Here is a 26,337-nt window from a genome sequence, read left to right as displayed (position 1 = left end):
GCTTAATATTTATACCACATTTTGTTGATCCTTTCATCCATCAATGGACATTTGTTTTGCTTCTACTGCTTGGCTGTTTTGAATAGTACTATTATGAAGTTGGGCATACAATATCTCTTCAAGACCCTGCTTTCAAATCTTTTGAATATATACCTAGCAATGGGATTTCTGGGTCAAATGGTAGCCCTAGTTCAGTTTTTCTGAGGAACCACCTCCATATTGTTTTCCATAGTGGCTGCACCAATTTGCATTCCCACTGACAATGCACAAGGGTTCCCTTTTCTTCACATCCTCACCAATACTTGTTATCTCTTGTCTTTTTGATGACAGACATTCTAACAGGTGTGAGGTGATAACTCATTGTGGTTTTGACTTAAATATCTTTGATAATTAGTGACATCGAACATCTTTTCATGTGCCTCTTGGCAATCTATATCATCTTTGGAGAAATATCCTTTCATGTCCTTTGCCCTTTTTAAAATTGGGTTATAACTCTCACAGCAGCCTGCAATGAGCTACAATCATGTTGCAAGTGTGCCTATGTGGAAATATTTGTTGGAATGCCTCTTTGGCCGTGGAACAGAGAGTTAAGATTAACCGTTCTAAATGAGAGTTAAGGGCCAACTGACCTAGGCCTCTGATAGTGGGTTATAAAACAGAGGGGCAATTTAAAGAGAAATAAAAATGGAAAATGATTTTATAACAGCTTGGGTATCCAGGGAATTAAACTCTGAGATGGGATATTAGCCTGTAGGACATTTATTAGGGAGTGTGTTGTAATCAACACTTGCAAAGGGAAAGGAAAGGAAGTATATTGACCAGGGGGAGAAGCTGGGCTTCCAGACAGCCCCAGGGAGGGGTTTTAGTCAACTCACTGGGGCCTCTGCAGCCAGCATGGTCCTTCGGAATTGTCCCATGTTAGGAGAAGGGGACTGGGTCTTTATGCTGCTGTGTTGATTGGTCATTGAAAGTGGGCTATGTGTGGCAGGAGGTTTGACCTTGGACGAGGTTTTTTTCAAGCAAGGTGATGCCTAAAGGGAGCTGACCTGATGGGCATCTTCCACCATCATTCCCATCAGCTGCAGAAATAAATCCTTTGTTCCTGAGAAGGAATCTGGTCAATGCAGCATAGTGTCCACCACAGTTGCATTGATGAAAACTGGGATGTGGAGAGATAAGGGAGAAAGAAGAGTCAAGTGTACTTCCGATAGTAAGCAACTCTAAGGAAGAGGATACCATTAACTTTGAGAGAAAAGTGATCAGAATAGATGTACTAGTTAGGGAGAAAGAGCCCAGCTCTACCTTGATTTGCAAATCATCTTTGTACATCAGTAAATTTCAGAAAAATATTGACTCCGTAAACCTAGATATGAAAATATGGAACCTTAGAGGGAAACAGGCAAAACCAAGCAGACATCACATGTGTAGGCATGGTAGAAATAATGTGTTAATGACTGAGTGTATTAAAACATGATGGCTTAATTCTCTCTTTAATAATCAGAAAATGATGTCTCTGGTTGGCATAAATATTAGAATGCAAAATGCTAATATTATTGTCCATTGTTAGAGGATTAGAATGTAATACAATATAGAAATGCAGTAATGGCCTATTGTATATTTTTAGTAGTGAATGAAATATGCAACTAAATTTCCATTTGTTTCAGGTAGAAGCTTGATTTTTTGCACAAGACTAATATTTAGGTGAAGATGATAAGGCCTCAGTGGTTAGCATATACTTTAGTAACAATAATTCTTCAATTTATTTTGATTGCCATACCATAATATGATTCACAAGCATGATGTAGTGATGGCTATAAACATGCATGTTCACAACGTAGAGCAATTCACTCCTAATACCGTACAAGGAAGATGAACTTGTACAGGTAAAATTAAGGTTTTACAACTTGATATAATCTACATATCATTTTTTCTAATAATATGCTCTAGTTGCTTTTTAATAATCTACATAGAGCACAAATGTCTCTGGCACAACTACTCTGAGATCCTTATGAGAATGTCACACTAATCAGCTCAGTGCCCTCCAGCTTGGGAATATTAGGGTTATAACAGAACCTTAAAAGGCAAATTTTAGTAAGAACAAACAGGTGACTGCCTAAACTTGTCGGGATAACTCTAGGTCCCTTTTCTGTGAAGGGAAATGAAGAGCTATGAAGCCAAATAATTAATTTGGAGTTTGGTAGGCCAAAAATATAATGTGAAATCTGGAGCCAAGCCATGCAAGTGTGGGCTCTTCAGCTGCTGATGTGTTGCTGATTCCTGATTATAACCCCTAAAGCCGAGACTCTGACCACCACAGAGTAACAAATGTCATCTCCAGTGATGACTTACTGCAGTACTTTCTTGCTTTCTTAGGTTTTATGCATGTTCAACTTAGAATTTTCAGTTGAGAGAGGATTCTGTGAATCTTTTCCAATACATTGTAGAAATGGCAATCCCTAAATATTTTGAACAACTTTTCTTCTCATTAACTAGTTCAGTTAATTTTTTTTACCTAAGTTTAAGACTTCATAATTATGCCTTATGAATTCCTACTTGTGAGCAACAAACATACTTTCATCTCCAAGGAAAATGGTCTTTGGAAATTCGTACAATCATTAATGACATTTATTTGTGACCAAAAATAAAGGGGTGCAGAGGGGAAATGCGGGTAGTTGACTATGTCCACAAGGTTAATGGGAGTACAACAGAGAAAGGCAATAACAAGGATCATTTATTGAATTATGAACCATTTAAATGTATGAACAAAGTCAGACTGAAATAATTTAATATATTAGTCATGGCATGGTAGCCTAAAACAATCTCTAAAACATTAAACAACAAGAATGTTTTTACACCTAAAACTAATGCCATTTTATATGACAATTATATCTCAATTTAAAAATAAAAAACTTCTTTTGAAATTAAAAAAAAAGAATGTTTCGTATAGCATTCACTTACTGTGTCAAGTCTTTACATGTTACAGAACACTACTTGGGCACAGCTCAGAGCCACCAAGGAGCTTTAACTGTTTATTCTACATTAGAAAACTAAATATTGAGAAGCCACATTTAAGGTAGTTTCCAGTCTTAGCAGTAAATTTAGTTTCTACCCTGAACATTCATTATAGAGTGGTCTGAAAATCTCTTTTACTATGCATGACCCCTCACCAAGCTGGCAGCTCCAGAATGTAGGTAACAATGCTTAATTTTCGTGTAGCCACCAATTCACCTTGTATTTTTTCAAAAGCATCCAGAAGTGGTTTTTTTGGTTGCCGAAGAGTGATTATATTCATTCATTTCAGCCCAACTGTGAATTATAGCTAACATCCATTCCTGCAAATTAGCAGTTCTTTTGCTGAAATGAGATCTATTATGACACTGGCACAAGAAAACCCCTTCCAAACAATTGCAAACAAGTTTTTAGTTGGCTTTGCTAAAGACTTCTTAAAATTCCCTTTCAATAAGCTTTTGTCTAATGTCAAAACAAAATGTTTAATGTGCACACAATAAAGTTCTTATGTTAGGCCTATGTTTAAGCAAGATAGAAATAGTTTTTATCGTTTGCATCCTGTTACTCTGAAAGGACACACTCTCCAGAAACTGTATTTACAGTTGCCATCTTTAAAACACAAATTCATTTCAAAATTTAATGCCTAATGTTGTACGTGATAAGCAGCAGTGCTTGTCACATGTATTTTCAGAATGTGATACTGAGCAAAAGTAGTGCTATTTAAATTTGCAATTGTCATTTGAAGCTTAGGTGGTTGTGACCTTAACTTCAGTGAACATCAGGTTTCTTACATGTAAAGCATAGGTACTATTTAACCTTTCAGAGTGGTTATGGGCATTAAATGGGAATATATGAAATGTGCTCATCTAGTAGGTGCTCAGTTAATGTTTATCACACTTACTTAATAAGCTAATCCCCATTTTTTAAAATTCTCTGTAACATGATACTGGTATAAGGGAGGGGAGGATTTGCAGCTGCTTTTCTCCCCACTCTGACCTAGTTTGTCTCAATGAAAAGAACAGGTAGGGTGCTATCAAACACTTTCATGCTCTTTGAGGTGAAAGAAATGGTTTGCAAAATCAGGGCTCTCTCTCTGCGGAGAGAATCAGCTGTTTGCCTGCATCCTCGCCTGCTCCTTTGGGCTTTCCACTTTGCTTTTACCATCTCTGCTGTTCCAGGCAGCCTGTGCTCAGATGTTTCATGACAGCTTTAGCCATCTGTCTTTGGGATGGCTTCCCTTCCATCTACCCTCAAGGGCTTGTGAGCACTGGACCTTTTCTTCCTGCCCCGAACTCCAAAAATCAAAATAAGTATTAATTCTAGTCTCAAGCCCCACTCAGATGATTGGCTCTACATAAATTCATTTGTGTTGATAGATCAGTGAGTGATGACATATAGTGCATTTTCTGCCTTTTACACCAGATAATCCATGTTTTGACTGCCAGGCCAGCATTGGCCTCCAGACCAACAGCTGGCAAACAGCAGTAAGTATTGTCAATATTGAAAGAAAAAGCAATACATTTCAGTAACAAAATCATTTCTAAAATATTTTTTCAATTACTTAATACAATAATAGGAGTGTGTTAAATATGAGAACAGGAAAGATTTAGAAATTTGGAGAAAAACATAAATCTGAAAACTGCATATACTACATTAAGCTGAAGGAAGATTTGCCTGCAAGTCTAGTGTTTGCCATGAAACCCACATTTAATTGGCACAGCATTCACTCATAATACTTGATTATGTGTTCTTTCTAGGCTGGAGTTGCTCTATTCAATATAAATTAAGTTTGCTCTTAGAAGAAGACAGTAGTGGCTCTAGAGGCTGACAGATCCACTATGGTATTCCAGTTAAAATTTTTATATTTTAATTTTGAATTTTATACATATTGTTGTAAAAATAAAGTTCTGTGTGTGTGTGTCCTGCTTTACAGATCAAAAAACAGGTGTGTATTTTGTGAGGAGTTATTCGCAATACAATAAAATAAAAATATAATTTGGCAGATCATTGGCTTTTCTCATGTAAAACTTGCAGTTAAGAATCTGAGATATAGGAGTTTATTGTAAATATTTACTCATACATTTTATAGAAATGTTTAAAATCTAAAGCACCCTTAAAGGATGCTTTCCTAATCTGGGAGGAATTAAACTTTTAGAATTAGTCAAGTTAGAAGATGATACAGAAATTCTGAAACTTTAAAACATTTTTTAACTTTTAAATATTTTTTCTTAAAGTGAAACTACTTCAAAAAGTGTTACAAATACTGGTGAATAATTGCCTCTTACTATTCTGCACTCTTATGAGAAATGATCTCCCCCTTTTTGTTGCTTGGAAGGGGCCTAAGGATGCTTTTTAATACTAATATTCACAGTTAACAAAGGAAAAGGGACTGGGGAGGGTGGGTGGGAAGGGAGGGTGAAGGGGATTAAGGGGCATTACGATTAGCACACATAATGTGCAGGGAGGGGGCACGAGGAAGGCAGCATAGCACAGAGAAGACAAATAGTGACTCTATAGTATCTTACTATGCTGACGGACAGTGACTATAATGGGGTATGTAGTGGGGACTTGATAATGGGGGGAATCTACTTACCACAATGTTGCTCATGTAATGGTATATTAGTGATACCAAGATAAAAAAAATCCTTTAAAAAATACTAATATTCATTTTTATTTCAGGCAGAAATTACTCAAAGAAGTTTAAAATAAAAAAAAATGAAGGCTTTATATGGAGGCTTTAGAAGCCACCTTCACTGTGCAATGAATCCAGACAAATAAATAAACAATAACATTTGATATCACTAATAGATAACATGACTTTATGGAGCTAAGAGGAGATATAGATAAGTAGAGATTATAGATAAGATAGCTAGGTATGTAGATTAAAGTCTTCTGGGTATCTGAATATCATTAATTATCCTGCACAATGTGATGATTTGATATATATATACATTGTGAAATGATTACAGACATTTTTCATTTTAATGAAATGCAATTGTCACTTTTAAAAATACAGATCAGGAAAAAGCATGCAGTTTTAATAGCAATTTAGACTATCACTTTTATAACGTTTTGTCCCAGCAGTGAAAGCATAGGTTCTTGCTGAAGCTAAGGCATGACAAACCATCCTCTACATCAGAAATCTGAATCCTGTAGGCTTTAACAATTCTTTCCTATAGTTTGCCATGTCTTCTGTTACACTCTTGTCAAAAATGTGTTACAGAAAGAACAAACAGTATAATGACACAAAAAAGGAGCCTATAGAAGTACAGTTGGGCGCTAAATTACCATATATTTTATCATAAACATTAAAAGCTTAGGAAGAGCAGGATCACCTCACTCCAGTCAGAATGGCTACTGTGCAAAAGACAAGAAAGAACAAGTGTCGGTGAGGATTTGGAGAAAAGGGAACGCTCCTATACTGTTGGTGGGGATGTAAATTGGTGCAGCCACCATGGAAAACAATATGGAGGTTCCTCAAAAAAGTAAAAATAGAAATACCATAAGACCCAGCAATTCCACTTCTGGGAATTTACTGAAGAAAACAAAATCTCTAATCTGAAAGGATATATATTCATTGCAGCATTATTTATAATGGCAAAGATATGGAAGCAACCTTAGTGTCTATCAGTAGGTGAATGGATAAAGAAGATGTGGCACATATACACAATGGAATATTACTCGGCCGTAGCAAAGGAAATCTTGCCATTTGCGAAAGCATGGATGGAGCTAGAGGATATTATGCTAAGTGAAATCAGCCTGGCAGAGAAAGACAGATACCATATGATTTCACTCACATGTGGAATCTAGAAAAGAAAGCAAACAAACAAACAAAAAATAGACCCATAAATATGGACAACAGATTGTTGGTTACCATAGGGAGGGGGCTGGAGGGGTTAGTAAAATAGGGGCTGGGGGGATAATGAGATACAAGCTACAAATTGTAAAATTTAAATTAATTATAGGAATGGAAGTACAACATATAGAATATAACCAATACATCTTTGATTGGTAATAGGGGGAACTAATTGTGGCCAGCATCTAGTAAAGTATATAATTATTGAGTCATGCTGTACATGTGAAGCAATATAATATTATATATCAACTTTATTTCAATTTAAAAAGAGTGGGAGACAAGAGCTGTATTATACACAGAATAAAGGCAGATGTGGCCACAGCCCTGGGTTTCTTTATCTCTGTTCTTCATTAGCCACATAATTTTGTTTTTTCCACTTTGCCTTTTGGCCCCCTAATGGAGGGGAAATAAAACAAAAGTGAGTTAGAAATAAGGTTAAAATGAAGCAAGAAAAAGATAGGAGGAGAAGAGGAGGGTTAACAGAGGATTCCTCAGAGTTTTGGCTTTAGTCTTGCTACTCAGATTTATATATTAATTATGTAGTATGATATTAATTAGAGAAACAAAACAAAATTCATTTGATCACATATAACATACTATGCATAGACCAAACACTTAAGAAAAAACTTCTTGACAGAATTTCATGCCTCCAAGAAATTCACAAGTTGATCAAAATCTAGCCACACAGAGATTTTCCTTCACAGTAATTCCTCAGCAGCGACAGGGACGGGTTAAGGATGAAGCCAGTGGGAGGAGCAGGTGGGATGTCAAGAGCCTTTCCAGGTGTAGCTGTTGCCATGGAAACTTGATTTTGGATGTTTTCTAAGGGAAGACATAGTTTAGGTGATCAAGGTGCAATATCTGAGGCCTGTTACTTTAGGTCAACATAAATCTTTTGTAAATATGTGAATGCTTTTGCTGTTTTCCAGTCAAAAGCCCACTTATTCTGTGGTATTTTTGGTGATATTCAGACATGAATTAATGTGCCATTTCCCATATTCTATGTCAGGTAAATATATATGCCCTTGTCACTTACTTAACTATGTGACCTGGGGTAGGTTACCCAACCTCTATGGCTCAGGTTGCTCAACTTTAAAATAAGTCTAACAAGTTAATTAAAATAATTAACTCAAATGTTTATTAAAGGAATTAAATAGATAATGAATGGGAAGCATTTAGCATATGCCTAACACAGAGTAAACATCCTATAAATGGTTTTTCATTATTTTCTAAAGAAAAAACATTAATGTAAAATTACACTGCTTAGTCTTTAAACTTGAGTCTGATTTACATCTTACAAAATAGTATGAAATTAATAATTCCTAATTTTAGAAAATGACATATAGTAGAAAATGTTTGTTTTATTGACTGTTAGGAAAGCATTTTGAAAAATCAAATTGTTTGGCAGGGGAGAAAAATCCACTTGTCATAATGAAAGCTTGTGCTATTGAAAATGCTATAGCTATAATTACTGTTCTTACTAGATTGTTTTTGTAACACTCTTCAGACAAACTGAAAATCTCCATTAAGTCAATTATGTTGTGTCTTAAAGTGTTGCTTTTCCTTGCTACAATTATTTCTGTTGTACTATAGTTTTCTACAGCTGTCTAATAATTTTCCTATCACTCTGATAAACACAACTACCAACAATCAAACTTTTTATTTATTTTTGTTTCCTTTTGGGTTAATTGGCCTTAACCAGAACAGATGAATATAAAGAACAAAGTAATTACAAATACATATAGTGTAGAAAAATATTACCATCATTGAAACACATATTCTCCTCATAATCATTATTTACTGCATTTGGTTTGAAGGTTCATTACTGACAGGTTGCTGAGCTCATTTTAGTCTTTGTAACAAGTTTACAGGAAATTGACTACTGTCCGTTCTACCATAGCTAATTAATAACCAAAAATAAAGATGCGATTTAAAAATGTAATTGTTTAGAAATAAAATAGAAATTACGTTGCCAAGACAAAGGGTTTTCACTGGGGAAAAAAGTGCATAAATCAGTGGCATAGTTCTAAGATAGGTGGCTTAAAAGTGCTCTTTCAGTTAAAACATAGGCTACTAAATAGACCTGTAAATGCTTCCATAGTTCCTTCATTCATTTCTATTTTTTGAGATAAATACTTAGTCTCTCATTCTGGTCTATAATATATGGTCTTGTTATATAGAACTCTTGAATTGTTTTACAAATAATTTCTGTTTGTTAAGGGATAATAAAAAGGTAGTACCGTTCAAATGGGTGTGTTGGAAGAAGAAAAAATATGCTGAGCATATAAATGGACTGAAATGAGAAAGAATGGAGACTATGGACTCTCAGTTCTTGAAAGTATTTCATAGTATTTGAGATATTGATTAGGTTTCCTTATTATTCAGTGCACACTTATACTTTAACATATGTAGATTTATGCAAATAATGATTTTATTGAACTGAATTGTTTTCTTAGTCCTTTCCAAATTGTTCATTGCTTGTGTGTAAAAATTTAATTAATTTTGTGTGTTGATTTTGTGTCCTGTGTATTTGCTAAATGCATTTATTAGTTCTAACTTTTTTGTGTAGGATCATTAAGGTTTTTCTGAGTTCATGTCAGCTGCAAACAGATCATTTTGCCCTTTCCTTTCCAATATGGACAGCTTTACAACTTTTTCTTGCTGGTCTGTTTAGAAATTCCAGTACTATGTTGAATAGAAGTGGCAAAACCAGATATCCTTGTCTTGTTTTGATCTTAGAGGAAAAGTTTTTAGCTTTTCACCATTGAATATAATGTTAGCTGTGTGGGTTTTTCATGTATGGGCATTATCATTTTGAGGAAATTCTCTTCTATTTCTAGTTTATTTTTATCATTATGAAAAGCTGTTAAATTTTTCCAAATACTTTTTATCCATCAATCAAGATGATCATGTATTTTTTAAACTTTATTCTGTTAATGTGGTGTATTACATTGATTGATGTTTGTATGTTGAACCACTCTTCATTCATTCATTCCTGAAATGGATCCCACTTGATCATGGTGTCTAATCCCTGTAATATGCTGCTGAATTTTTATGCTAGTATTTTGTTGAAAAGTTTTGCATCAATTTTCATTAGGGATATTGGATTTTAGGGTTTTTTTTTCCTTGTGCTCTTTTTCTTTTGTATCGGGGCATTGCTGGCCTTTAGAATGAGTTAGGAAGTTTTCCCTCTTCAATTTTCTTGAAGGTGTTTGAGAAAAAAATGGTATTAATTCTTCTTTAAATATGTGGTAGAGTTCAACAGTGAAGCCATCTGCTTCTCTTTATAGGGAGGGTTTTGGTTGCTGATTCAATCTCTTTACTAGTATTATATTTATTCAGGTTTTCTATTATTCACAAGTCAGTTTTAGTAGATTCTAGGTAATTGTTTCATCTAAGTCATCCAATTCCTTTGGCATACAATTGTTCATACTATTCTCTCATAATGTTTTCTATTTTGATAAAACAATAGTAACGTCCCCACTTCATTTCTAATTTTCTTAACTTGCCTCTTTTCTCCCTCTTCTTAGTCAAACTAGCTGAACGTCTGCCAATGATGTTGATCTTTCCAAAGAACCAGCTTTTAGGAGTTTTTTTTTTGGTTTTGGTTTTGGTTTTTGGTTTTCTCTATTGCTTTTCTATTCTCTATTTCATTTACCTACACCTTAATCATTATATCCTTCATTCTGCTAGTTTGGGGTTTAATTTTGCTCTTCTTTTGCTAGTTCCTTAGAATGTTGATTTGAGGTTGTTCTCCTTTTATAATGAGTGTACTTACTGTAATGAACTGCCCTCTTAGCAGTGTTTTGACTGATTCCCGTAAGTTTGTATGCCATGTTTTCATTTTCAATTGTGTCAAGATATTATCTTATACCATTGTGATTTCTTCCTTGAAATATTTGTTGTTTTAAGAGTATGTTTTTTAATTGCCAAATTTGTGAATTTCCAGTTTTCCTTCTGTAATTGATTGATTATTGCATTCCATTGTGATGAAAAAAGATGCTTTATGTGATTTCAATCTTTTTAAATTTGTTAAGATAATCTTTGTGGCTTCACATGTGATTTCTCCTGGACAGTGTTCCATGCTCCTTTGAGAAGAATGTGTGTTCTGCCATTGTTTGGTAGAACATCTTATATAAGTCTATTGGTTCTAGGTGGTTTTATAGTATTTCTCTTGTCCTCTAGTTCTTTAGTGGTCTTCTTCCCAGTTGTTCTATTTCATTAATTAAAGTGGGTTTTTGAAGTCTCCAGATACTGTAGAATTGTCTGTTTCTCCTTCCAGTTCTGTCAATTTTTTCTTGATGTATTTTGGGCTACTGTTTTTAGGTGTGTATATGCCAATAATTTTTATATATTCTTGCTGAGTTGAGTCCTTTTATTTCAATTTTTGATATTTGTATTTATTATGAAATGGTCACCATGGTAAGTTTAGGTAACATCTGTCACCATACATAGTTAAAAATATTTTTTCTTGTGATGAGAACTTTTATGCTCTGCGTTCATCACAATTTTCAAATATGCAATACAGCATTACTAACTATAGTCACCATGCTGTAGGTTAGATCCCAGGACTTATTTATTTTATAATGGGAAGTTTGTAAGTTTTGCTCCCTCCACCCATTTCAACTCCCTCCCATTCACCTTTCAGCCCCTTCCTCTGGCAACCACCAATCTGTTCTCTGTATCTATGATCTCATTTTTTGTTTTTGTTTTTGTCTTAGTGAACTGAATCTTTTATCCATATGTATGCTCCTTATTTTTCTCTTGTAAACTTTTTGGCTATGTAATAAATGAATGGTTTTCAAAATATATATTTTTAAAATCTTAACACTCAACAACGGAAAAACAAAAAGAACCCAATTTTAGCAATTGGTGAAAGATCTGAAGAGATACCTCACCAAATACGATACTCTGATAGCAGGTAAGGATATGAAAAGATGTTCAATAGCATATGGCTTTAGATAACTGCAAATTAGAGCAACACTGAGATCCCAGCTATATACCTATTATGTGGACTTAATTCAGAAGCCCTGACAACACCAAATGCTGACAAACATAAGGAACAATAGGAACTCTCATCATGGCTGGTGGGAATACAAAATGTGATGGTACAGCTCCTTTGGAATATAGTTTGGCTGTACCTTACGAAGCTAAACATACTTACAACATGTTCCAGAAATCACACACCTGGTATTTTCCCAAATTAGTTGAAAATTTATGTCCACACAAAAATCTGCACATGAATGTTTATAGCAGATTTATTCACAGTTGCCAAAATGTGGAGGCAACCACAATGTTCTATAGTAGGTGAATGGATAAACAGTGGTACATCTGTGCAACAGGATATTTTTTGTAATAAATACAAAGGAGCTATGAAGCCACAAAAAGACATGGAGGAAACAAATGCATATTGCTTAATAAAAGAAGCTAACTTGAAAAGGCCACATGCTCTATGATCCCAACTACATGGCATTCTGGAAGAGGTAAAAAGTCAGTGGTTGCCAGTGCCTTGGGTGTTGGGAGGGAGGAATGAACAAGTGGAATACAGGGGATTTTTAGGACAGTGAAATTATTCTGCGTGATACCGTAATGTTAGATACATGAAATTATACATTGCAAAAGCCATTAAATGTACAACACAAAGAGTGAACCAGAATATAAACTATGGACTCTAGTTAATAAGGGTGTATCAGCATTGGTTCACCAATTGTAAGCAATGTACTGCACTAATGCAAGATGTTTGTAGTAGGGGAACCTAGTGGGGGGTATATGGGAACTCTCTAGACACTCATTTTTTTGGTAAACTTAAGACTTTGAAAAGTAAATTCTATTAGTTAAGAAAAAAGATTGTGAACATTGAACCAGAATGCTCATGTTCAAATTCCAGCTATATTATTTCAAGGTGACTGACTTTGGGTAAGCTACTGAACTTTCTTGTGTCACAGTTTCCCTTCTTTAAAATGGGGATAATAATAGGACTTACAGGTATGTTTTGCAAAAAAATGTTAGTATATGTAAATCATCTAGAACCACGCCTGGCATATAGTAAGTCCTATATAAACATAAACTATACTCATTTTATCCTCAAAACAACTAATACCATTTTGCAGATGGGGTAAATATCATGTTCAAGGCTAAATTAGTAGTAGCAGAACAAAAGTTTGAATCCAGGTTCTGTCCAAAGCTTATGTACTATATACCCTGTCTTTCCCTAATATGTTGATAAGCACATACCAAGCTCCTGGGTAAAATAAGAAATCCACGTTTATAGTAGAACATTACATTTAACCTACAACTTACGTGACTTGATGATGTTTCAAAATAAAGGAATTGAAAATGATAGTTGGAGTGATGTCAGCAAGATGGTGGAATAGGAGGTCTCCCCTTGTTTTCCCCTTCAGCAACCACAATTTGGAAGCCATCCATGGGGATTATAAAATCCCAGTGGAGTCCAATTACCAGGAGCACCATTTTGAAAAGGCAGGCTCATGTGCAGAGGGCAGACTTGCCAACTGTTGTCCTGACTGTGGACCAGAAACAACCCTGTCCCCCCCCAAATGTGGACTGTGTTACGGTCCCATTTGGTTTCGATCTTGCTACCAACCCTATCTAGCAAGGAGTCTGGTAGGAGTAGTGCCTTCCTGTGCCCTTTGTGACATCCACAAATTCTGTCCCATCTATGGATGCCGAAGTAGCCCATGACTTAGCTTCGCCCCTCTTAGCCACCATCCCTGTCCACCCGGGGGCCAGGAGGAAGACACACCTGTCTGGGCCTGAGGCAGGCCCTCCAACCTTGGCCCAACTTCAGATCCTCAAATGGCCCAGTAACTTGGCTCCAGCCACTCTCAGCCAAGGTCTGAGACTACTCCTACTAGGAAACATGCTTGTCCACACCCCCAAGGTAGGCCCACTGAGCAGGGTCTGTCTGTGTGTCTGGAGGCAGCCATGTAATCTGGCTCTAGACCCTCACACCTGCAGTCTGGGAACAGTCCAGAGGAAGACAGTCACCCATGTACCTTAGGCAGGCCTGCCAACCTTGGTCTGACTGTGGCTCCTGAAGCAGCCTGTGACCTGGCTTAAGCCCTCCTCTGCCATGGCCTGGGCCAATCCTGTCCACCTAGGAATTGGTAAACTGCTGGGAGACCAGCGAACTGTCAGGAGCCCTTTCAGAAACCTGGAGGGAGCCAGTAATACCCAGTGTAATACCAGTGACACTGGGTAACATCCAGTGCCACCAGCTGCTACCCAGCGGTGCCTCCATTTCACATTTGGGGTATTAGAGGCATGCAGCTGGTAACAGACAGCCCCAGTTGTGAACCCACGTGTCACATTGTTGGTTTTAATTAGTTAAAAGTGATCCTCTCATACACATAAGATAAATATTAATGGTTACAGGATTAAAAATGTAAAAATTATGAGTCATAATCAGGACATAAAGAGGAGATTGGACAATGGATAAAGTGACTAACTGAAATCAAATGGGGACATATATGCTAAAGCCATCTATAAAGTTGCAAGTAATGACAGAAATGTTTTGCCTATTATTTTGGATTGAATTGTATCCTCACAAAAGGTATGTTAGTATCTTAGCTAGTGGTAACTGTGAACTTGATCTTATTTAGAAATAGGGTTTTTGCAGATCAATTCAAATTAAGATGAGGTCATGCTGACTTTGGATGGGCCTTAATCCAATCTGACTTTTGTCCTTATAAGAGGAAAGTAAGCACAGATAGCCACAGGAGTGAACACCACGTGAAAACGGAGGCAGAAACTGGAATGATACATTTACAAGCCGGAAATGCGAACAGCAGACACTGGGAGAGGGTCATGGAACAGATCTCTCTCATAACCTCCGGAATGAACCAGCTCTGCTGGCTCATGGATTTCAGATATCTTACCTTCAGACTGTGAGAAAATAAATTTTGTCCAAGCACCAATTCATATTTGTATGCAGTACATTTATATAATACCCTTGGACAGCATGGGTTTGAACTGCACAGATCCACTTATACACAGATGTTTTTCAATAAATATATTGGCAAATTTTTTAGAGATGAAAAAAAAGCATATTCTCTCTGGCTTACTTTATTGTAAGAATACAGTATATCATACATATAAAAAGTATGTTTGTGATCTATAAGGCTTCCAGTCAATGGTAGGCTATTAGTAGTTCAGTTTCCGGGAGTCAAAAGTCATACATGGATTTTCATCTGTGTAGAGGTCCAGCTCTCCTAACTCCTGCATTGTTCAAGGTTCAGCTATGTATCATTCACACACACACAAACTCCCCACACTCACAGTGGATCCTATGGACAAAAAACTCTGCAAATCGCTGCTGTTGCTCAAAGTATCATGGATATATCTTCATTTCCATTTTCATAGATTTTTCTTTCTTTTAACTAGATGATCAGTATTCCAAATATATATCTTAATTCATGTAACCATGCATAGGTGGAAATTAACTAAGTCTTTTTTTTCTTTTTGCAGTTACAGACGCTATTGCAACACTATCTTTGTAAATAACTCTTTGCACACTATGCTGGTCTACCTATGGAGATAAGGTTTAAGACATGATCTATTTATAGGATAAAAAGGAACTGGCATGCCGAAAGGGATATGCATTCTCAGTTTGGTACATGTTGCAGAAAAACCCTCCAAAAAATGTAATACCAGTTTGTAGTCCTACCAACAATGTCTGAGATGGGGGCTGTTATTCAACACTCTCATTAACAATGAATGTTATCCAAAGTATTAAGAGTTATCAGTTTGAAAGAGTAATACAATTTTTGCTTTTAATTCTTGAGTTTTTTTGGGGGTAAGTTTTTTGAATCTGTATTCCTATGTATTATCTCTATTACATTTTGGTATAATTGTTATTTAAGCATTACATATTTAACTGTAACTTCATCTATTTTTGTCTTTAATTCTCCCTAAAAATTTAAATACCGTTACAGTATTTTTAACTTTGCCAATTTGAACCAAGTCACCTATTAAGCTTGCTTAGTTCAGTGCCAGATATCACTTTGATTAAAAAATTAATTAAATATCCATGAATTTGTCTTATGCCTTCTGTCATTTTTTGTGACTCATGTAGTGCATTTCATCCAGATTTTAATATTGAACCTGACGTAGTATTAGCACATGTGTGTGTGTGTGTGTGTGTGTATAAACATATACAAAGGCATATTTTCACACATACACATTAGATGAAGAAAAGGCTTTTTGAAACTTGAATATTGTTACAGCATGTTTCAAAAAGGGAAAACTGAAGATAAGAAGAGTGTGGGGTACATGACAATGGCAAGGTCCTTGTTTAGAGTAGACAGGATCCAGTGCATGGGTCCACAGGCTGATCCCAAGTAGGACTCTTATCAATCACTCTTACAGGAGGAAAACCAGAAGATACAGTCACCAGTATGGAAGGGTTGGTCTGTGTGGTGTTAAGACTATAAAGAAGGTCTTTTGTGAAAGTGCCAATTTTCTTGGTGAAGTAGATATATGATCAGCTATATATGAGGAGGGAGAAGAAAGTATTTGAACCATCCCCTAAACATGAGTAATAAGAATATGAATATGGCAAGTTGGTATTGAGCTTTCAGGGCCATTTTCTGAATTAGTTCCCTGTGTGTATTAACTTCAATTTGAAAGTTAATACCAATCTTTTATAAGTCAATTTTAGCATAAAAATATTCCAGAAAGATAGTGCCAATTTTTGACACTAACAACCTTTTGTAATAAAGTTTAATAGTTTACACATTAAATGTTTAAAGGAAAGTTCATGCTTAGGACACTATATAAAACAAAATATTTGTTTAATGAAGTAATCAATAGAGTGTTAAAAAGTGACTTAGGAAGAAAATATTTAAGATCAGCCACCCAAGACCAATATGTTTTCTGAAAGCTGATAATTATCCTACTATTTGCCTCATTTTCTTAATTATTATAAGAAAGCTTTTAAAAAATTACCATTTTAATGGAAATTTTGAAACCATTTTCTTGAACTTCCCATTAAATTGTTCTGTACTACCATCAGGTTTAGTTCTGATATTAACACTTAGAATTTATATTTGGCTTTTTGTTTATTATTTTCAAACTAGAACTACTTTAATACCTGAAACTACTACCCCTTCATTTTAATCCCTGGTTAATCTGACATCTTGTACCTATGTGTTGTAGGTGCCATTTCATTTTCTGTTAAAAGCAGAAAAAATTATTCTCAGGAATATTCAGATCAAGGTCAAGATCAACATAATCAAGATCAACTACCCTCCTGTCACAAAACAGTATCCCAACTATCCAATGAGTTTCATGAGGAAGACTCAGGTAAATGGATTCTAAAGAATTTCATGTTCAATTTTCACAAATTTGCACTCATTTTTAAATCACTATATTTGTTTACATTCAGAATACATGTACAAATGTGTGTTGTATGTATCTGTAAAATTTTTATTATATTATTTCATGAATAACTTTATGTAGTGTCCTTTCTGGGTTCTGTTATTGCTATTAATAGATTATAATACTTCCTCTTGAAGGCTGCCTACTCTTATGAAAGTGAAAACATATATATAGTTGTTACTAAAAAATTACCCAATTTTTGATAAAATGTTAATGAGTATATTAACAATGCTTTTAACATGCTTTTCTTACTTCACCATAGGAGGTATTAGCAAGCTTCTTTATATGCAAAGGAAAGGAAAAACTATTGTTTCCCTTCCTATATTATAAAGCTTTATTTGAATGTGGTTAAGTATCATATCTTTTTAGTAGAAATTCAAAAGAAAATGAGATGCTGGAGAGTTGGAATAGGCAAGGCAGATTTCCTGAAGAATGGGTGAATGAGTTTTCTTATCAGTGAGTAGCAGGGACATAGAGGGCATTAGAGAAAAGTGGGTCACCAGGAGCAAAGCTGTGGAGACAGAAAGGTATATCAAAGAACAAACCTTCACTGAGAGAATTTGTATTTAGTCAGGATTCTTCAGGGCAACAGATACTAATATAAGATAATTAATATAATATAAGGTAATTAATATAATATAATGTAATATAATATATAATATAATTTAATATAATAATATGATATATAATATATATAACATAATGAAAGAGAAGGACAGAGAGAGAGACATTCTGAGTTTAAGGAATTGACTGACATGATTGTGGGGACTGGCAAGTCCAAAATCTTTAGGGCAAACAAGCAGGGTAGAATATTAGGTAAGGGCTGCTACTGCAGTCTTCAGTCCAAATTCCCAGGGCATCTAGGCAAACTGCAGGCTCAGACTTGGTTTCCAAGTTTCAGTCTTGACCAAGAATTGCTTCTTCTTCAGGTAATCTCAGTCTTTGCTTTGAGGCCCTCCAACTGATTAGAGGATACACACCCACATCATGCTGGATTTGTAATCTGCTTTACTCAAAGTCTACTGATTTAAGTGTTCCATTTAAAACAAAAAATACCTTCATACCAACATGTAGACTGTTGTTTAGCTAAACAACTGGACACTACAGTCCAGCCAAACTGTCACATAAAATTAACCATCACAGAATACATGGATTAAGAGTGGGCCTTAGGCACTATTCAAAATGGTTTGGAAAAGAAGAGAAGTTGGATCCAATTAGGCCACTGCCAACAGCAAACTGGGTTTGAAGTGAAGAGAACAGTGTCTTTTGCGGTGTTGATGGAGATAGACAAATACCACTAAAGATGGAAAACATGTCAGAGACTAGCATTAGATAACTCTTTTAAGAGAGGAGACAGAGGACTGATTCCAAATAATAACAAGGTTGGTTTGTATCTTGGTGAAAAGAAAAATGTTAAGATAGTGATTTAGAAGTGTTGTGGCTTTGTTAAATTAACATTTGTTAAGTAGAGCCCCAGGGTGTCAGATGGTGAGTCAAGGAAAGACCACAAGGGAAGGTGAAATAGAAAAGTTTATTACTCACAGGTCCTGGTGAATGCACTTGCCTTCCCTCAAGAGGCCGCACCAGGAGTTTAAGGCAGAGTAAGCAGAGGGCCTGGAACACATGCCTTTATTAGCATCCTCAGGTGAAGTGCTCTGGGGTTCCTGGGCCAAGGCTGGATTGGTCAATTCAAACCAACAAGAGTGGACTTCCGGTATGCTTCATGGGGGCTTTTTCTAAGGGGTGTACAAGCAGAAGGTCCTAGAAGGTAGGTTAGTTGGGGAACAGTTGGAGGAGTCAAATTAGGAACTTAACATTTACTTGTGACTCTGCTGGGTTGTTACTTAGGGCAGGCACCCTGGGAGGAGTAGTGCTGGTTCAAGGACCCTGCAAGCACCTTGGCCATAATGGATATGGAAGCAAGAATATTATGGCATTGTTTAGCTAAACTCAACAAGAAGAAAAAAATGTCTGGGAGATTATAATGCTTAGTATGTGTTTGTACTTCCTGATTTTGATGGAACAGCAAAAAGACATTTGCATGGCAAAACCCAATCATCATCTGAATATTTGGAGCTGAGACAAGATGAAAAAAATAATAAAATGGGTTGTAAAGATTTAGGGTTTTTTCAGTTGAAATCATGCCGGTGAGGCCAAAGAGTAGATGACTGTTGTAGATGGATTATACTAGTTAAACCCTCATGTACATGTAAGGCAAAAGACCCATGAAGAAAAACCAGGTTTCTAAAAGTACTTTAGGAGAGTTTGAAAGGAAATCAGAATTATTATGGTGTCATGTTAATAGGGTAAACCAGAGTGATATCTAATAAAAAAATCTGATCTACTTGATGGCAGGTTACAAGATAAGTTAAGAACTAGGAAAAAATGCATCAATAACATTATAGGCATTCTCATTTCTTCAGACAGGCCTTCTCATATCCCTACTCAGGATTAACATTTTCATCCCCTATGATACCATGAGTCTTTCTCTTACTGATCGCTCAGCAGTACATTTCTTTTCAATTAGGGAAGTTTCAGATATGCAAAATGAGTAAGTTCTGGAGCTCTAATATACAAAAACGTCATTATAGTTAACAGGACTGTATTGTATACTTGAAATTTGCTTAGAAGGTAGATCTTAAGTGTCTTCACCACCACCACCCTCCCACCAAAAATGGTAACTTTGTAAGATAATGGATGATGGCTATATTAATTAGCTTGATTATAGTGATTATTTCACAATGCATACATATATCAAACCAAGTTGTATACCTTAATTATATACAATTTTTAATAGTTACACTTCAATAAAACTGGGACAAAAAAGAAATGAAAAAACTAGAGAATTTTTTTAACCTCCCAAATAGGTATGAAAAATAATGGTAAAACTCAGTTTTATTGATGGTCAGATTGAAAGAGACAATCTTACACATTATAATGGGATTTTGAATTAATAGATGTCAAGAGCATTTACAATATGTTTGAAACTTTTAAGAATTGCTTATCCCCTTTGATCCAATCATTTCAGTCTATGATACTTGTTGGAATAAAATAATCAAATATAAGCACAAGTAGTTTTATGTAAGAATGTTCCTTATGTGATTTATTCTGTTGAATAATTGAAACTCATTTTTATAATTTTTAGATTTTATTTAAAATGTTTTTGAATGTGTACTACCTGCATATAATGTTTTTTTAATTGAAGAATAGTTGACATATATCACTGTGTAAGTTTAAGACATAGAGCATAATGATTTGATTAATATATATTGTGAAATGATTACCATAATAGGTTCAGCTGACATTCATCTTCTCATATAGATACAATAAAAAGGAAAGAAGAAAAGGAAAAAGGAAAAAAATATTTCCCCTTGTGGTTGGAATGCTTAGGATTTCCTCCATTAATGACTTTCCTATGACAGCAGTGTCAATCATCATCATCATGTTATCTGTTACACCCTAGTACTTATTTATCTTAGAGCTGGAAGTTTACATCTTTAGACCACCTTATTACATTTCCCCCTCCCACTACTCTCCATCTCAGGTAACTGCAAGTCTGATCTCTTTTAGTATGAATTTGGGGGTTTTTTTTTTTTTGGTTCCACATATGAGTGAGGTCATACAGTATTTGGCTTTCTCTGTCCAACTCATTTCACTTAGCATAATGCCTTCAAGGTCTATCCATGTTGTCACAAATGGTAGGACTTCCTCATTTTTTATGGCTGAATAACATACCACTGTGTGTATATATATACATATATATATATATATATATATATATATATATATATATATATATATATATATCTCCACCCATCCCTTGATGGACACTTACATTGTTTCCATGTCTTACCTATTGTCAATAACGCTGCTATGAACATGGGGGTGTAGATATCTTTTTGAGTTAGTGTTTTCATTTCATTTCCTTTGGATATATTTCCAGAAGTAGAATTGCTCAATCATATGGTAGTTATAGTTTTAATTTTTTATGGATCCTCCATGCTGTTTTCCATAGTGGCTGTACCAGTTTACATTCCCACCAACAGTACCCAAGTTCCCTTTTCTCCACATCCTCACCAGCATTTGTTATCATTTGTTATCTCGTCTTTCTGATGATAGCCATTCTAACAGACATGAGGTAATATCACATTGTGGCTTTAATTTGCATTTCTCTCATTATTAGTGATGAAACTTAAAATTTAGTAACTCATATTCTCTGAATGATAGAAATGTATAAATATACACACTCATTTACTAATATATCAATTACCTATAGTTTTTGTATTCCAGTATATTTATATACATCTATTTGTAGCTAGTATATATGTGTTTATTGATATATTAAGCTTGGTATTTTATACAAAAAAAATTAAGTAGTTTACTGTTGGTCAGAGATAATGAATAATTTCTAAGCTTCTTTAAGCTTTTCAGGAATTTCTCAAATTTCTATAATGAATGTTACTGATTTTGTAATTAGGAAAAACATCTTAATATGTTTAAGGCCTGTAGTTAATGTTTAATAATTATTATTTTTGTTCTTCTTCTAATTTATAATTCATCACTAATCCTACTCTACCTAGTAAATCCATATTTACTGTACATTTTTAGCACTGTAGGAATTAAATCAGTTATATCACAATACTGCCTTATGTGATAGTCACAGCAGTTACAAATGGTAAATGTTACTATCCCTGTGACAATTAATTTTAGTGTCAATTTGGCTAGGTTATAGTGCCCAGATATTAGGTCAAACATTATTTTGAATGTTTCTGTGCAGATGCTTTTGGATGAGAATTACATTTAAATCTGAGTACTTTGAGTAAGGAAGATTGCCGTCCATAATGTGGGTGGTTCTCATTCAGTCAGCTGAAGGTCTTAGGAGACCAAAGACTGACCTCCTCAGGGCAAACAGGAATTCTGCCAGTAGACTACGTGCAGACTCAAACCGCAGCTCTTACCTGGGTCTCCAGCCTACTGGCCTACCATAAAGATTTTGGATTTAGCAAGCCAAATACGTGAGCCGATTTCTTAAAATAAATCTCTTTCTGCCTCTGTCTCTGTCTTTCTCTTTACACACACTTGCGTGCATGTGCACACACACACACACACACACACACACACACACACACAGTTGTTTTTCTCTGGAGAACCCTAATGAAAACACTCACTCTTCCACAGATGGGAAACTGTTTCACTGCTCTTAGCGCTAACCTAGTCATGGAGCATTCAGTTCTCTTAGTCACAGAGACTCTTTCTCTCCTGAATTGTTTCCCCTGCAAGTTCCATGTGGATTAAAGCATTGGGAAAATTTCATAAAATATACATGGGCTGCCTAGAAGATCAAATACTTTTCATTTTAAGAACTTTGGTTTATTTTTAGATGTCACATTTAAACATCATGAAAGCATTAAAGCACTGTCACAGAATTGAAGGGACAGCCAATGCAAATGTAAGTGGCGGTTTCTGCAGAAGTCTTGCATCAATATAAATTTGGTAACTTATACTGTACACGTTAATAGTTTTAAGGAAATTAACTAGTGTCTGTAAAATAAAATAAGCACAGAAGGCAGTTCAAAATGTGGTAGTGACTTTGTCCTGGAGAACTTCTCACGAGTGTTTGGAATAATAACTCACCTGGACCTCCCTTCACTCTCTCTGTCTCTCTCACTAGCTGACTGTTCTCAGTGTCTGAATTGTTCTCAGATTCACTAATTTGACAAGTGTTTCTTAGTAACTAAAGTATTAGAATAGGGTAAAATACATTAGATGCATTAAATTATAAATACATTAAATTAAATTACAGAATGCAGACGCTGCAATATGGTACAAAACAGTGCAGTGCAGTGCAATGAAATACAATAATTTTCTAATTATTGTGATTGTGGGGGAGGAAAAATAATTCTCCCTCTACCGTTCTATGTTCTTGATTGAGACTCCCCTGTAACAATAAAAAAATCAGATTAGCAGGAGAAAATCAAACAAGTTTAGTAATGTGTATATAAAAGGTATATATAGGAGAAACCTAGGAAAACAGTAACTTTCTGAAATGGCCCTAGTCACTGCCTTAAATGCCACCTTCAGCTAAAGACAAAAGAAGGATGTTGGGGTGGGGAGAAAGTTATGGGAGGTGACCAGAAAAAGCACAGTAAAAAAAAGGTAAGGTTGTTATACAGATTTAAGGCATTACCTTCTCCATTGGTAAGCTTCTCTAGGGATTTCGAGTTATTCTTCTCTAACTGGTACAGAGACACCCTCACAAATGTTGATTGCCCTTATACCTGTAAATTTCTCTTTAAAAAGGGGAACTTCTATTATAGTTTCAGAGCTTCTCCTATGTCTGCAGTTTCTTAAAATTAATCAGCTCAAAATAATCCTTATGCCAAAGTGGTATATTTTGGGGTAGCAAATTCTGCTTCCCTTTACCATGCAATGCAACAATACAATACAGTGTCATTCGATGCCTTATAATGCAATGCAATGTAATGCCATGCAAAACAAAAGTCTCTATTTCAGAAGAGAGGGACTGAAAATTCCACTACTCTGGGCCCTTAATCTCAGATAAGAAACCGAGGCCCAAAGAGGCTAGTGATTTACCCAAGTAAGTTAATCATACAACAGCTTATGGAATCTTTAAAACACAATAATACTGATGTGAATATGCATACAATTAACTGAAACTGGAGGACCTCTCAAACCGTAAACTAGTTCAACACTAGAGAATAAAGAATATCAAAGTGAAAAGCTGGACAGATGAGAACAAACGGAAAAAACATGGGTTTGATGCCAGTACAAACCCTGCTACACAGGGCTATTGTCGTGGACTGGGATTCCAGTTTCAGGCTTTGGGAGTATGACCTTGGACATCATCAGTGGCAGACATGCCTGCTTTTTAAAAAATATTAGGAATCTAGTTGTAAACATTATTTTCTCACTACTCAGTCTATGCCTCAGTCCAGATTTCTTTAGGCTAAATTGCTAGGATCCCTTTTCACACTCCTAAGAAACCAGAAATCTCGTGAACTATACCTGATTTTGTCCTTAGATTGGATTCTTGTGGTATTGGAAATGTACCATTGTGGACTGTTATGCTCTAATATTTTAATATTTCTACATGCAATATGTGGATGCTTTGTCAGTTCATGGAAAAATAGATTGCTTATTTATGTTGAAATATTGGTCCTTAATTTAAAAGTGAAACTTTCTTATTTTAGTGAGGAACTTAATGAGTTATTAGGGTAGGCATGGGGCAGGGAGCTCTTACAGGGCATTCTCATGACCCTGCAGGATGGGGCTTCTCTTATCACTCACATACTCTGTTAAAATCAGCTTTTACCCTCCCCTCAGCTCTTTTGACAAATAAATCCATCAAAAAGATTTTGAAAATGATGTCTGTTCATTTCTCAGTTTTTTATCTTAAATATGTATTTTGAAGCCTGCATTAAGAAGTGCTATTTTATTTTTCAGGTGATGATATTAGCAATTTAAGAATCTGGTATGATCTTGAGATCCACAGCTCTCCCAGACCACCAGCAAACATCATTGAGGTGAAATGTATTGCTCTGGTAAGAACCCATTAAACGTTCATAGACTGTGTTTTTTGTGCAATTAGAGCTTTTGTTGTATACTTAAATTGCTCTCCCTAAAAATATCCATATTAAATGAGCTTAGTGGGATAAATTATTCAAATTATAGCAATTTTATTTCAAGTTCAGTAATATGGGCCTTAAATGCTTATGAAAAACATCTTTTACTTATATAATGTCTTGAAGTGGCTGCTCCGATTAGCATTCTACCTGCATGTTCAAGACTTACTAGAGCAAGGTGAGAGACCTATAGCTGAAAACTGTAAAACATTGATGAAAGAAATGGAAGATGACACAAATGAATGGAAATGTATTCCATGCCCATGGACAAGAAGAATTAATATTGTTAAAATGGCCATACTACCCCAAGCAATCTACAGATTCAGTGCAATCCCTATCAAAATTCCAATGGCATCATTCACAGAACTACAGCAATTAATCCTCAAAATTTGTATGAAACCACAAAAGACCCTGAATAGCCAAAGTAACATTGAGAAAGAAGAACAAAGGTGGAGATATCACACACTCCCTGATTTCAAACTGTACTACAGTGCTACAATAATCATAATAGGGTGGTACTGGTACAAAAACAGACATAGATCAGTGTAACAGAATGGAGAGCCCAGAAATGAACCCACACTTATATGATCATTGAATCTGTGGCAAAGGAGGCAGGAATATACAGTGGGGAAAGGATAGCCTCTTCAATAAATAATGCTGGGAAAACTGAACAGCTATATGCAAAAGAATGAAATAGGATCACTGTCTTATAGCATATACAAAAAATACTTGAAGTGGATAAAAGACCTAAATATAAGACCTGAAACCATAAAACTCTTAGAAGACATAGGCAGTAAACTCTTGAACATCAGCATCAGTAATTTTTTTCTGACTACATCTCCCCAGGCAAAGGAAACAAAGCAAAAATAAGCAAGTGGGACTACATCAAACTAAAAAGCTTCTGCACAGCCGAGGAAACCATTGACCAAATGAAAATCTGACCTACTCTATGGGAGAACATGTTTACAAATAGAATGTCCAATAAGGGGCTAATATCCAAAATATATAAAGAATTTATACCTCTCTATATCAAAAAATTATAATATGATTTTTAAAATGGGCAGAGGACCTGAATAGACATTTTTCCAAAGCAAAGTGGACATACAGATGGCCAACAGACACATGAGAAGATGCTCAACATCACTAATCATTAGAGAGATGCAAATAAAAACCACACTGAGATATCACCTTACACAGTAAAAATGGCCAATGTCAAAAAGCAAGAAATAACAAGTGCTGGCAAGGATGTGGAGAAAAGGGAAACTTTGTACACTCTTGGTGAGGATGTAAATTGGTGCAGCCACTATGCATATTAGCATGGTGGTTTCTCAAAAAACTAAAACAGAAATACCATATGACCTAGCAAATCCATTTCTGGGAACTTATCCAAAGAAAACAAAAATCACTAATTCAAAAAGCTATATGCACCCA

At 35.4% G+C, this 26,337-nt stretch overlaps 1 protein-coding gene across 1 annotated transcript in view; it reads left to right on the top strand.

Moving 5' to 3' along the window:
• Positions 1-26,337, top strand: part of LOC118917636 (cilia- and flagella-associated protein 47-like) — a 113,139-nt gene that overhangs the window by 79,130 nt on the left and 7,672 nt on the right. The window contains exons 22-23 of the mRNA XM_057496019.1: positions 17,042-17,188; positions 24,728-24,825. Of these exons, the coding sequence (XP_057352002.1) occupies positions 17,042-17,188; positions 24,728-24,748 (168 nt within the window). The 3' untranslated portion in view covers positions 24,749-24,825. The remainder of the gene's footprint in view (positions 1-17,041; positions 17,189-24,727; positions 24,826-26,337) is intronic.

Source organism: Manis pentadactyla, chromosome X (genome assembly GCF_030020395.1).
Source record: "Manis pentadactyla isolate mManPen7 chromosome X, mManPen7.hap1, whole genome shotgun sequence".
Classification (NCBI taxonomy): domain Eukaryota; kingdom Metazoa; phylum Chordata; class Mammalia; order Pholidota; family Manidae; genus Manis; species Manis pentadactyla.
Note: the sequence above shows the minus strand (reverse complement) of the source record. Positions and strands in the feature narration are given on the sequence as shown.